The sequence below is a fragment of the Accipiter gentilis genome, chromosome 20 (genome assembly GCF_929443795.1).
Source record: "Accipiter gentilis chromosome 20, bAccGen1.1, whole genome shotgun sequence".
In the NCBI taxonomy this organism is placed as follows: domain Eukaryota; kingdom Metazoa; phylum Chordata; class Aves; order Accipitriformes; family Accipitridae; genus Astur; species Astur gentilis.
The window spans coordinates 24,377,741-24,390,925 of record NC_064899.1 but is presented as its reverse complement, the minus strand read 5'-3'; the positions used below and the strand labels follow the sequence as shown (position 1 = coordinate 24,390,925).

At 39.8% G+C, this 13,185-nt stretch overlaps 1 protein-coding gene across 3 annotated transcripts in view; it reads right to left on the bottom strand.

Annotated features, from left to right (window-relative positions):
- ATP9B (ATPase phospholipid transporting 9B (putative)) overlaps positions 1 to 11,572 on the bottom strand; it is a 169,833-nt gene extending 158,261 nt beyond the window's left edge. For all 3 annotated transcript variants that reach the window (XM_049823773.1, XM_049823775.1, XM_049823776.1), the window contains exon 1: positions 11,465 to 11,572. In XM_049823773.1, coding sequence (XP_049679730.1) covers positions 11,465 to 11,559 — 95 coding nt within the window. In that variant the 5' untranslated portion in view covers positions 11,560 to 11,572. The remainder of the gene's footprint in view (positions 1 to 11,464) is intronic.
- Positions 11,573 to 13,185: the final 1,613 nt, after the last annotated feature.

The window sequence follows — 13,185 nt, the reverse complement described above, 5'->3', positions numbered from 1 at the left end:
TAAATTTGTTAAAAGTTACGAGTTCCCAGAAAGTTAGCTATGTGAAAATATGGCATGGAAAATGCTTTCAGAATTATCACCACCAGTACCCACTTAAAAAAAAAAAAAAGGGGGGGGGGGGGGAATAAAGTTTAAAACAAACATGAAAAACTTGATCTTCACAAACAATGTTGTCTGCAAAAAGCTGCATCTGATGTTTAGTTTAATATGGCAATCTGGCAACATGTTTTCCATTCCCATTACTATCGACAGTCATTAAGAAAAAGCACTATACAAAAAATTGTCTTCACAAAACAGAGCAGTTATTACACATTAACACATATATTATACTAAATTATATGGATTACTCTCAGACTAGAATAATTTTAACACTAGACAATAAAACCACTGCTTAAAAAAAACTTAAGGCATTGCTTTATGCTAAGACTTCCAGTAAGGCAGGCCTATGTTTAAACAGATTCACATTCAATGCTTTTATAATCTCTCCTGGTTAAATTTGCAAATTACATTATCAGTTTTAATACAGAGGTTTCCATTGCATCACGTTTTGCTTTTAGACATCCAAACAATTAATAGGGTACTTGTAACACCATCCAGTGAAATCACAATCTGCTAGCTGTACTGGAGCATACAGCAAGATACTGCAATGTAACAGATACGTTTTACTTCTGTACAAAGTTAACAGGTGTCTGATTCGGGAAATTATATCCTTCATATACAAAAGCAACACAGCAAATATGGTTAAAGTCTCTCTTGAAGGAACATGCTAATGCAAGAGAATTACAGGAGGCAGACTTGGCTGAGAAACACATACACAGACATGCACAATATTTAAATCTACTCTTGTAAATGTGTTAATATTTGTGGAGTACATTGATGTCCTAATTATAATTTCATTAAAATTTTTTTGCCATTATATTATAAACAACTTTTTTCACAATCAGTACCTAGGTTTGCACTTTTAAATATGGAGCTTCACCAAGTGGTGAAGATAATGAGCATAAGCACCATCACGCTTAATAATCCTGACTTCAAAATACAGCCTCTGAACTGGCAAGCAATTTATTCTGTTTCAAAAGCAATTTTGCTATTGTGTTGGAAAATTGTACTTCAGTATTTAAAAACAATACGATAATGAATAATGGATTTTTCATAACTAGGATAAGGAGAAAAATCTTTGTGTCTTTGTTACCTAGTATTTTTCTGCACTTAATTGCTTGAAGTGCTGATTTTCCTTGAGTGACAAATCAATTACGTATAATCCCAGAAACTTTTATTAAAATAGGGAAGCACTGAAAGCAACATGAATAAAGAAGCTAAAGTGAAGACATCAAAACTCTCAGCATGAGTGCTACTAAATCAGGTAGGAAGACAACCATCTTGACAAAAATATGGTTTCCTAATGAAAAAGGAACATTAAACAACTTTCAACAAAATCTGACTACTATTAGGAATATCATTTAACAGATTTAAGTGAAAGGAAACCATGTACAAGAAATACTTTTAAATGAAATTTTGATTATAAACATCTGCTGTGAAAATGATGCTTCAAGTCACCTGTACCTATATGATTCCACTTTGATGGCTGTTTGCCAGAGTAGACACAGCTGCAGAGTTCCATGGGTGCCATAACTGGTAATGGTAACCATTTTAATTCATTTAAATCTAATCTAGCTACCTATTTAGATCCGTAATTATTTGTCAGCTTTCCATTGTTCTGAAAGAGCAATGCTCAAGAGCGCTGCAGGAAGGTGCAAGGGGCAGGGCAATCAGGACCACACATTCTTCTGGTTTTACTAGCTTGACAAATGCAGAAGCAGTATCTATGATGGATTTTTCTATCTGTCTGCTTAAAACACCCAGGCAGGATAAAAGCACTGTGTCAGATACTGCATAAATACCATTTCCTTGTCACCTATCACTTGTGCTATATACCATAATTCACAAGAAGGAAAAACAAAGCTGATGTCTTAAAGCAGTATTTCTCAAACCCAATGAGAGAGGGAAAAGGAATGCGTGGCCATGAGCCTACACAGGAATTGGATATATGAGCTGGCTGTGGGATGCAGAATAGCATAGAAGAGAGGCAGCAGTGGAAAAAGTTCCAGCTGAGCATCTGAGTAGAAAAGCTGAGAAAGACCAGTTACTGGCAGTTGAGCCAGTGGCACTGCTTGCCACTGTGACCGTGTTCCATCCCACCAAGCACTGGCAATTCGGCTCAATGGCTGCTGCCAGCCACAGGACTCCCCCTGATTCTGGTCACGGGCAGAGGAAAGACTGAGTAAGCAGCACAACCTTCTCCCACCCATATCCTGCTCTACCTCCAGTAATTCCTCCAAGGGTTAACCTAGGTGAACACCTTCCCAGTCTGAGGATAAAGGAGACTGCCAAATAGTAGAGATGCAGTAGGAGGAATAATGAAGCAAGGGACAGGCATGTTTATAGAAAGAGCAAGAATTGTTTCTTAAAGGACAAACCACGTGATGTAACTGTTCAGATCCTGTCCTGTGACAAAGAAAAAAATTCCAGGAAACTGTACAGCAGCAGGAAAAATTTTATTAAGAAACGCATGTTCATCCATAACCATGCTTATAAGTATACATTGTATTGTTGTATAACTGCTCCTCTTACTCAAGTATCCAGTGTCTCCATAAGACAGATTGCTTTGCTAGAAGCTACCCAAGAAAACTCAAATTACAAAATTTTTTTTCAAATATTATTCTGTATTTTTAAAGATTGGAAGTTACTTTTTCCCCCTCTAATTTCAAACACCTCTATGCTTTACACAGCAGTAAATTTAGTTTAACTACAGAGCAATCATGTTGTTCCTAGATTACAACAGAAGTGGAAAATGGAAAAATCTTCTACAGGTGAGTGCATGAAATTTAAAGAATTTCCTTTAACCTCTTCCTCCAAAACACAGAAAAGCTAATTTCTAAAAACTTCTGAAATATTAGAGCTTACCACTATTTGTCTCTATTTAGCTTTAGTTATGCCTCTAATGCAAGTGCACCCCTAACCAGTATTACTTGGGAATTCTCCGAATCCAAGTCCTGGCCTAAAAAAAAAATACATACACACACACAAAATAATCCTATTACAAATTTATATGCATTATCACAGACAGGTGTGTCGGAAATCTACACAGAAGAGGACACTAACCACACCACTCCAACAGTTATAACAACAAAAAAATCCAAACAAAAATCCCCAAGTAAACAGCTAGGACAGCTTTTAAGGAAGCTGAAGATTTGTGGAGCTGAACATTTATATCCAGTTTCAATAGTTAACTTTGCTTTTGTGTCTTTGCATGAAAGGATCTATAAAAACCTATTACAACACTCCCATCATAGCACATGTTTATCCATCGGACAACAAAATAGAAGGAAAAAGTACTTCTACTGTATGCAGGCAAGTTTATTACCGAGTATGTCACCAAGATGAATAATATTTACTGCAATAAGACCAAATAAATCAAGTTGCCCCAGCCTTTTACAAATGATGCAGAGAGATATTCTGGAAAAACACAAGGCAGCATTTTTGATCAACTACTACAATAAGAAAAAAAAAAGAAGAAAAAAAGGCTGGCATCTTCTGCCATGGAGAACTAAGGGAAAAACCCTCACATCGGTTGAGATAAAGGTCTGAAAGCAGATCACATAGTTATTACCAAGGCAGCTCCCTTTTATCAGTAGCTTATCAAAAATTACTTAAATCACAGGTACTAAAATTACAGGTTCCACTTGACACTTACATAAAGCAAATATTCTTAATGCTATTTGCCTTCTCTCTCTCCTAGCTCTCACTTTCTTAACAGAGCTGTATACAGATGAAACAAATTCAGGAGATCTGCATAATGAAGCCTTCATGAAAAAAGGCACCCTTCCTTATTCCCCTTTGCTTACCTTACAAAGCATTATATATATCCTAATACAAGATCTTTTTCAACCCATGACAAGATGAGTGAGTCTCTGTATTTAACAAATAGATACCAGAAATACCTAAATACACAGCAGGACCTGAGGAAACATCATCTACATTCACCAGAATCCTATTTTTAATTAGTAGGGTACGTCATTGATCACAACAACGGGACCATTTTATCACTGTCACTGGGTATTGTTATTGACATTGTAGCCCAATCAATTGTTTTCTCTCCCTGTTCTTAGCAATCCAAATGCCTGCCTAAGCAACACAAATCACTGTATTTAGATACTACAGATACAAACCAGGAAGGCATGCAACTATAGGGCAAAAATAATAGCTTAAACATGAACAACCTTAGAAACACATTTACAAAGTTTATTCTACTGCACATGCAGTCACACATGCTGACTGCAAAAGACAGGATTACCTGCAATAACAATTTGAAGTTCTCAAACACTTTTTTGCCTAAAGATTAAAATGCCTCAGATCAGGATAATTACTCTAAGAATAATCGTGCTAAAGATTATGACTATCTATAAACCTATCTTGGTGTGAAAGAGTATTACTAGTGCAGAAAAAAACAGGACTACTTTTTCCAAATACACAGTTCTATGTAATGTCAAGTCAAAGAACTGCCATTAATTACTAAAAACACTTAAAAGTTCCTTTGTCATCAAAATTTATGTCTGCAGACAAAGTATTACTTCTCAGGTATGACACCAATGAAAGTGTCATTGTATGTAAAAATATTTTACAGTTCCTATTGTAAGCAGCTCTATATGCAAGTAATATGGTTACCTGCATCATTAAATCAAAGATTGCTTTGAAAAGCAAAAGGCACAGAAACTAAAATCACAACACACACTGCATAAAAGCTCTGAAAACATTAACATGTATTAAGGCCATTTTTCAAAAGCTATGTATCAAACTACTATGACCTTTGTCCCCAGCAAAAACCTTAGAATCCACACCAATCCTAAATCAGGTACCAGTCCCAATGAGCAGTATTAACCTATGAATAAAGTCTTCAGCAAAGCAACACGCAATCCAGGAATGTGAATATGTGAACAACGGGCATAGAACACACATTGAGAAGAAAGTTAAGAAAAAGTCACTGCTAACTTCTTTTTCTAAAAACCAGTGGTACTCACAACTTGAGGGTCTTGAAAACATATACTGAACCACTGTTACACAAATAGAACATCCCAAGTACAACATCCCATGCAAACAACCCTGTTGGAAGAATCAGAATTAAGAGATGGCATCTCTGATTCAGCCTAAAAATTACTCAGTGACATATTCCAAACAAGAACAGTCAATCTGTCCAAAATCACAATTCAGGGAAGGCTAATTACAAAGGACAGTATGTCCTGCAAGACAGTGACATAAAATTTTTTTTTTATGAAAAGAAGTTCTGCTTTGCAAAGAGATAAACAATTTGAATTTCAGGTGAAGTCAGTAAAAAAACAGGGGGGCAATAGTTCTCCTGTAAAAAGAGCAAAAGGACATATATGATTGATCTACTTTGTAAGTAGTACAGACAACTCTTCTAACTACAATTCTACAGAGATTTCTTTGCACTGCATTTCATCCTTTCCTCCTTATGCTAAAACAAAAGCTAGAGGTGTATTTGAATGAACATTTGAATATATCAGCATAACATACAGCTGTGTATTTTAATGCATTCTCATTTCCAATACACTTTAACATCTATACATTAGTAGCTCTAACATAAAAATGCTTATCAGGATTACCACTTTTGGTTGTTCGGTGTTCATGACATTTCTAGCAAGTATCAGCTGAACCTGTAACATTTGTAATTTTTGGTGTCACAGTAACAACCAGTACATCTCACTTTGGGTTGCTACCTCCAGCAAAGAAAACCTCTGTCCTAGAGAGAGGAGGTTTTAGACTAATATGTAATGGTGTGTCCACTTAGTTGCCAGTTCTGTATGCGTGTCACAGAGAGGAAAAAAAAACACAAGACAGGGGCTCTGATTTAAACAAAGCATCACAGAAACTAGGATGATGTTACGAGCTTTCTTCACAAGCAAGTGGAAGCATGCCAGTACACATGCAGACAATTAACAAGCAGTATCCACTCACGCACATTCCAACAGTTGCTTAACTTTCAGGAGTTTCTGTGACCATATCCTGAGTAGTAGGATGAATAACAATGCTATTTCTAAAAAAAAAAAAGTAACATAAATTTTTACAGTTTATGCTGAAACTATTTGTTGCTTCTGGTCAAACAACAGATGTTTGAAGAAGTTACTGTCACTTTGCAACAGCAGTTTTAAAACATAAATGTTCCAAAGTAAATTCACTTCCATCTTCAGAATGCTTTATCACAGAAGATATATTAAAATTAATGTCAATATTGTCAATCCTTCAGATTCATCTGTCATTTTCAAACTCATTTTCAGGATGAGATACGTACAGCCCTTCAATTAACAGGTACGGGGGGGAGAAGAGCAGGTTAAAATGAAACCTGTGAAACTGTGCCCAAACTTTGTTAAGAATTTTTGATTGTAAAGATTCAGACATACCCAGGGACAGAGATCATAGGAACTAGGAACATTTTAGAAAAACTGCAAGAAATACCAAGTATCACTGCATACAACCCATGCAACATGTAAACTACACTGAAACATATCAAAGTTTGGATTCTTGAACAATTACAGACATTTTGCAAGGCTTTCCAGACCCACAGTTATTGCAAAATAAGTTATGAGCTTCCTGTAAACACCTTTCTACATGAGATGTTAGGTCCCATTAGCTCTGATTGTTACATGGTCTCAACAAATAACAATTTGAGTTATTTGGGGAAGTTTTTATTCTTAATTATTACACTTAAAATATCAAAAAACTAGCACTGGAATATGAAGAACAACATCCGAACTATGAAAATCACACTGTACTTCAGAACTAGAACACACGCTTCTAACAAAAAACTGAGCAAGCACCAGGTATCAAAGTATTTTACCAAAGCTCACTTCAAACAATGTCAGAAATTAAAGAAAATCACAGAATTACTGTACATGCATCTAGTGTTATCTGTTGACATTTGTACATCTCTACTTTTTGGTGGTTCACGGTGAAATCTAGCCAAACACCTTGAGAAATCATAACCAGAAGGACTGCAAGATTGCTGGGAACAGCTTTCATTTAAATGAAAAGCATTAGAACAGTAATACTACATTAAATCATCTTACTGTCTACGTAACTAGAAAATTTGTTTGACATTTATAAATATCAGAGAAGCATGTGAATTCTCAGCAAACTTTGAGTTCTGCAGACTTCCATTCCATTTTGCCTGGAATAGATTATTTTTTTCCTGTTATACATACCTCACATGAAATAAGCTACAATCCACTCGTTGTTAAGCAACAAGTATCTTGCATTTACCCGGACAATGGACACATTATCCTATTATTTTGTTCTTCCTTCTTGTATAATTTTCTTTTGTGCTAACGACATAAAAGAATGAGAATTCAAAAATAACAGTATAGCCGGCTGCCTTAAACCAGAGTTGCTCAATCAGTGAGCAAGCCACAGAGACAAGCAACAGCAGTTGATCTGTTCCACATCTTGCCCTACTGTAACCACCTAATATATCTAGTGTGGTCATTTGTAAGCACACTGCTGTGACCCATACTATGAATAATCGTGCAAGAGGATTCCTTCCAGTGAGTGAATGTTTTTCATGACATCACCTCTGTGAACACCTGTAGTGCAACTGAATTTATGTAACACTGGATGGACACAACTACTAAGACCTGATTTTTTAGTACCAGCTCAGGAGTCCCAACACCTCATACCTTGGCCCTAACAGACCAAATACAAGCATACGCTGACAGCAGCAAGTGCAGGACATCTGAACAAACCAGGTATTTCGCTTATGGATAAATTAAGGCTGACTACTGTTTAATTCCTTATCAGCTTCAAAATTCCACCAGGCTTCTTGTTTTCCTTCCATCAACCTCACATGACAACACAGGCACAGCACAGTTAACTTCCTTCCTGTGTTTAGCAGTTGATTACTCCAGGGCTGATGATGACAAATACAAGTCTAACATACAAAACCAAGCGTGTTAAGTCTCACTGCACGTTTAAGGTGATCCTGGATGTTCTCTGGTCTTTTCTTCCCTTCACAATGTAAACAAAAAGCAGTAGCTATTTTTCCTGTAGATAACAGATCCTTTGGGCTGAAGGACAAAGTGCTGAAACAACTGCTGAATCAATCACCTCTTTGTCCCCAAGCCTTCTACAACTATTCAAGTTGAATATATAAAACAATATCAAGGGCTTTTTTAATAATTTGAAGATGGAACAACCTTTTACTTCAAGATAGATCTTCCTGGTTTCCAACTGTAGGACACAAACAGTTCTCTGTAGGTAGGGGAAGATGGCAAAAGATAGAAAACCTGAATTTCTACTGCAAAAGTAGTAAGTTGCCCTTAAAAATCAGAAATAAAAGCAGAACAGGATGCATGTGTTCATTGAACCACAAGTAACATTAAAAAAAAAATTAAAAACCACATATTAAAACAGGCCTTAACATATACAAAGTTAATACATAAAATAATCTTGTCATGTTTGTATACAAAGTACATCCCAGGACACTTCATGGCTCTCAACTAGCTACAACTTTATACAGAAGTGTACAGTCTCAGGTGTGTATCATCAAAGTTTCTTTAGGTGTGTGGGAAAAACAAATTCCAGCTTTAAAATGCGTGTTATCAGTCCCTAAAAATAATCTCAAAAGCACAAAGCACATTACAGACAAACACTGAATGAGAAAGTCTTTGTCCTACACTGCAAAGTACAGCAACACTGGCAGAGACTCCTATAGACTGCTTAGCTCAAGCAAAAGAAGTCATCCTACAAATTAGCTTTGAGGCCACTAAAGGTTAGCAACTGACGACTTGTATTAACTGATGTCGCACAGTGGCAGGGCAATCGATCAATCCAAGTTAAAAACACTACCATGCTGAAGTTAAGGACCCGAGTATAAGACTTTCAAAAAACTGCAAATTCTTCACTGAAGAAACAAATCACAGCAAGAAAAGGACTCATGAAGACCCTGAAACCATAGTACTGGATTAAACCTGAGATACCAACTGTATTACATTTTAATCGGCATTTATTTCTAGACATCTTCACAAGTATGAATTATATCCTTTTAGGCAAAATCCGCATGTACATATGCATGTGATAACTTTCTGCATATCAGAGACCTCAGTGACTTCACTTCAACACTCATAAGTATCTGCAACATCAGGACCTTTGCTGCAGTTTCCACAGGAATGCAAGGCTTCTTCAAAGTCTGTGCTGAAGATAAAGATTAGAAAAGCAGGATGAATCATTCATAAAGACATAGGAGCTGTAGTTCAATTACAAGCTTAGAGTCATAAGACTTACAAGTTGTAGTTCAACCACCTGTACTGTCATACTTCCTCTTTGACTTTACACAAGACACCTGTGGTAGAATCTACATAAGCATTCCCATGCTCTTGTTACAGGTTCACAGGACACCTTTCAAAGTACACAACAGGTGCTCTCACAAATCCAGGGCATGGTATTCTTGAAGGAGAATGACCAACCTACTCAACTCACCTTTGGAAAAATAGAAAGAATTAAAGTGAGTGAAGAGGTTGGTGCATGTATTCTAATTCTCAGAGCTCAAAAGAGCAATTTATTTAATCAAGTGATCAAAATAAAGCAACACAATAAACATGTCTGCCAACTTCTTTAAAAGTTTTATAAACCTACAAGTAGTTGAACAAAAGTAATGAAAACCATAGATAATAATTTGTGTGGAGAATCAGTAAATTAAATATGTATCACCCGCACTTGAGAAACACAAAGATTATGAAAGACCGTAACTCTGAAAAATGTAATCTAAATTAGAAGGAATTTAATCCACAGTCTTTGGAGGGTGATGTTGATCAAACAAGATAGAGGGGAAGAAGCAGATCCGTAATGAACTGGTAGTTCCTTGCTAGATCTTACAGTTTGCCAAATCTGCTTATAAAGCCAGGTTTAAACAGTTTGTATAAATAACTGTAATTACTGCCTGCAAACATAGTTTCAATAAATGTGTGTATCTACCTGATTTATGAACTCAACCCATCATATCTATAGCGTTTTTCAAATCACCAAAACACTCCTGGGTAACCTACAAGAGAACTACCTGATACCTTTCATGTTCTGGACTAAGTTTTTGCTTACATAATCCTCCCCTTTCCCTTTTTCTTCCAAAGCACAACACCTACTGAGAAGCTTACAGATTCCAGCAAGAGCTTCCCCTGCTTCAATTCTCCAAGGAAGAGGGATGATGATGATAATGCTGCCCTACCTTAAAAGACAGGACAAACCTACTACAAGTTGTTGGACATCCAAGTATTACCGAGATGAGGAAAACTACTATTATGGCAGACTGTCCTACAAGCTCATGAACATTCATAAAAAAGTTTTTATCTAGTTTAAGAATCAAGACAACATAATTTAAGCCTAACATACCTGGCACAGTTCTAAACTTCCTTTTCTGTTAGTTATTTCATTGGGAGGGACAGAGAAGAAAATACACGTTATTCATGATGAAATGGATTTATCGCTCTATTTGAATTAGAACAACAGCACCCAACTATTCTGTTTTTAGAAAGTCCATTTACTTCAGATCCTACAACTGCTCCCTCCAGTCCTTGCATCCACAATCAGCGTTCTACAAAAAACAAGAGAAGAGAAAAAACCCTCAAACAACTAACTGATCCCTCCACTGTAAGAGTGCTGTCCAGTAGACACACCAAAATTACAGAGCAAAGTTTTTCCTTGCTCGCAACGGTAGTATACCTAGAAATTACCCACAATAATGGGAATTAAAGAACGACTCAGTCTTTGCCTGAAACTTAATTTGATGGCAGACCTTTAAACCGGCTTCTTCAAACTGCTTAGCCCCCAATACAGCACCTTGCAAGAAATTTGGAGTTATTTTAATTCTTACGCTTAAGAACGTTTTCCGTGCCAACACGCAGCAACTCCCTCACAGCCCGTTTAACCACCCAAGGCGAGCACCCTGCTCGTAAGTAAACTGCTGGCAAGGGACCCGAGCTGCGAGGAGTTGCAGGCGGCCCCCCGGCGTGGGGGGGGGGGGAAGCCAAGGCCGCACCCGTGGGGCCGGCAGCGGCAGGGCCTCGGGGCCCTGCGGCACCACCACCCGCCGCCACCACCACCACCACAGCCCGGCCGGGCTCCTCACGGGGGTCCGAGGTAGGAGGCCAGGCCGGCGGAGGCCTGGGCCGAGGCAGGGGCTGCCGACAACCCCGCTTCTCGGCCTACAGGGGGGCCCGTCCCCCCTCCCCGCGGAGCGGCCAGGCTGAGTGCGGGAGCCCCGCAAGGGTAACGGGGCCGGGCGAGGGGCGCACACCGCCCCGCCCGCCCTTAAGAGATGCGGCGGGTGAGGGGGTTTGAGAGGGTTGGGGGGGGGGGGGGGGGGGGACCGCCGCGCCGCGCCACGCCGCCCCTACTCCGGTACCTGTTGTGCCTCTGCGCCGTGGCGGCGCTGGTGTAATAGGCCGCTCTCCGCTGGGTGCTGCGCGGCACCGGGTGCAGCGGGATCTGGTCCGCCATCTTGGGGGCGCTCCCCCCCCCCCCCCACCCCGCCGCCCAGCCCGCCCTCCGCTTCGTGCCCGTCCGCTTCCCCTCCTCTTCCTCCTCCTTCCTCGCCGCCCTGACGTCACGGGCACCCTCCAGCTGACGCCAGAGAGGGAGGAAGCGCCGGCGGGGTGGGGCCTCGCGTTCCACAAGGGAGAGGAGCGGGGGGGGGTGGGGCGGTGTGAGGCGGCGGCGGTTGGGCGGGAGTTCGGGGTTTCGGGTCGTGAGGTACCAGGAGGGTGAGGCGGGAAGAGGGGGCTCCCGGGGGGATCCGGGGGCCTGTGGGAGGAAGGCGAGAGGGCAGGGGTTGAACGGGAACGCCAAGGCTGTTGTCCTCGGTTAGCCTGGAGATGCCTGCTGGTTTTTAAGTTGATCTCGGTAGGGTCCCCTTCCATCCCTCGGATGGCAAGGAGTAGGTGTCACCCGTGTTGGGTGTCGGGGAATGCTGGCGTGATCGCCAAGAACAAATAAAAGCGCGGTGAACTGACAAGGATTCTTTTTTTTTTTTTTTTTTTGTGAGCCAGAGTTATTGCCACGTGGAAATGGACGTTCTGTAAGTCAGGGGTAACGAACCCGTCTATGGGACCCCACGGGGGAAAAGATCAATACATGGGAACAAAAACTGGTTTGGAAGATAGATGTGTTCAGAGACCTGCTGTGGGATGTTATCCCTCAGTATTCCTATGAAATCGGATGCTGTGGGGACCAAAAGGCCTAGCACCATCACAAATATGCGAGACTTTCCACAAAAGGAGAAAAAAAAAAAAATTTCTTTCTCAATGTCTATTCAAAGTAGAAGAAACATACAATAAGAAATTAAAAAGGATCTACCAGGAAAAATTTTCCTTCAAAGAAATTTCCTCCAAAAGAAGGCAGCAAAGTATGTCCAAAATGCAGAACACAAGATTAAATGACAGATACATGGAAAAAGCTTTTCTTGCGATTTTTTGTTTCTCTTCAATAATGTAAGTTGCTGGGGTCACCTTTCCAACAGAACATTTCAGATTTCTTAGCAATAGTACAGTAGGAAGCCAGGCTTTACTGTCTAGTTGTACACCAGTCCTTTTGCAAAATGCCTTAAACTTACTAATTTCAAAATACGGTAGAATGAAGAAAGATTTCACAAATGACTGGGCTTACAGAAGATGGTAATAAGACCAAGATCTTTGGCAATGAATTGCTGATTATGCAAGTTACTCAAGCCAAAGGTGCCAGTAGGGTGCCAGTTTCAATATTCTAGAATGTGGGCTTTTTTCCTTTTATTGTTCTGAAGATACCGTATGGCAGAAAGATGTTCATGGTCCAGGCAAAATCTTTGGTCTGCTGGATTGTGACCTAAAGCGTGTGGTGCGGTGTGGTAATGGCAGCACGAGCAACCAAGAACAACAAATGGGTGCAAGAGTTGCACTCAGAATTGTAGAACTATAGAACAGCCCACTCTGGAGGGGACCCTGAAAGATCATCTGGTCCAACATTTCATGGGAAACAGAGCCTAGATGAGATGATCTATGCACCCTGTCCTATCGCATCTTGAAAACCTCTAGTGATGGGGGCTCCACTGTGTCCCTGGGGTTCCACTGATTGATAGTTCTCACTGTAAAA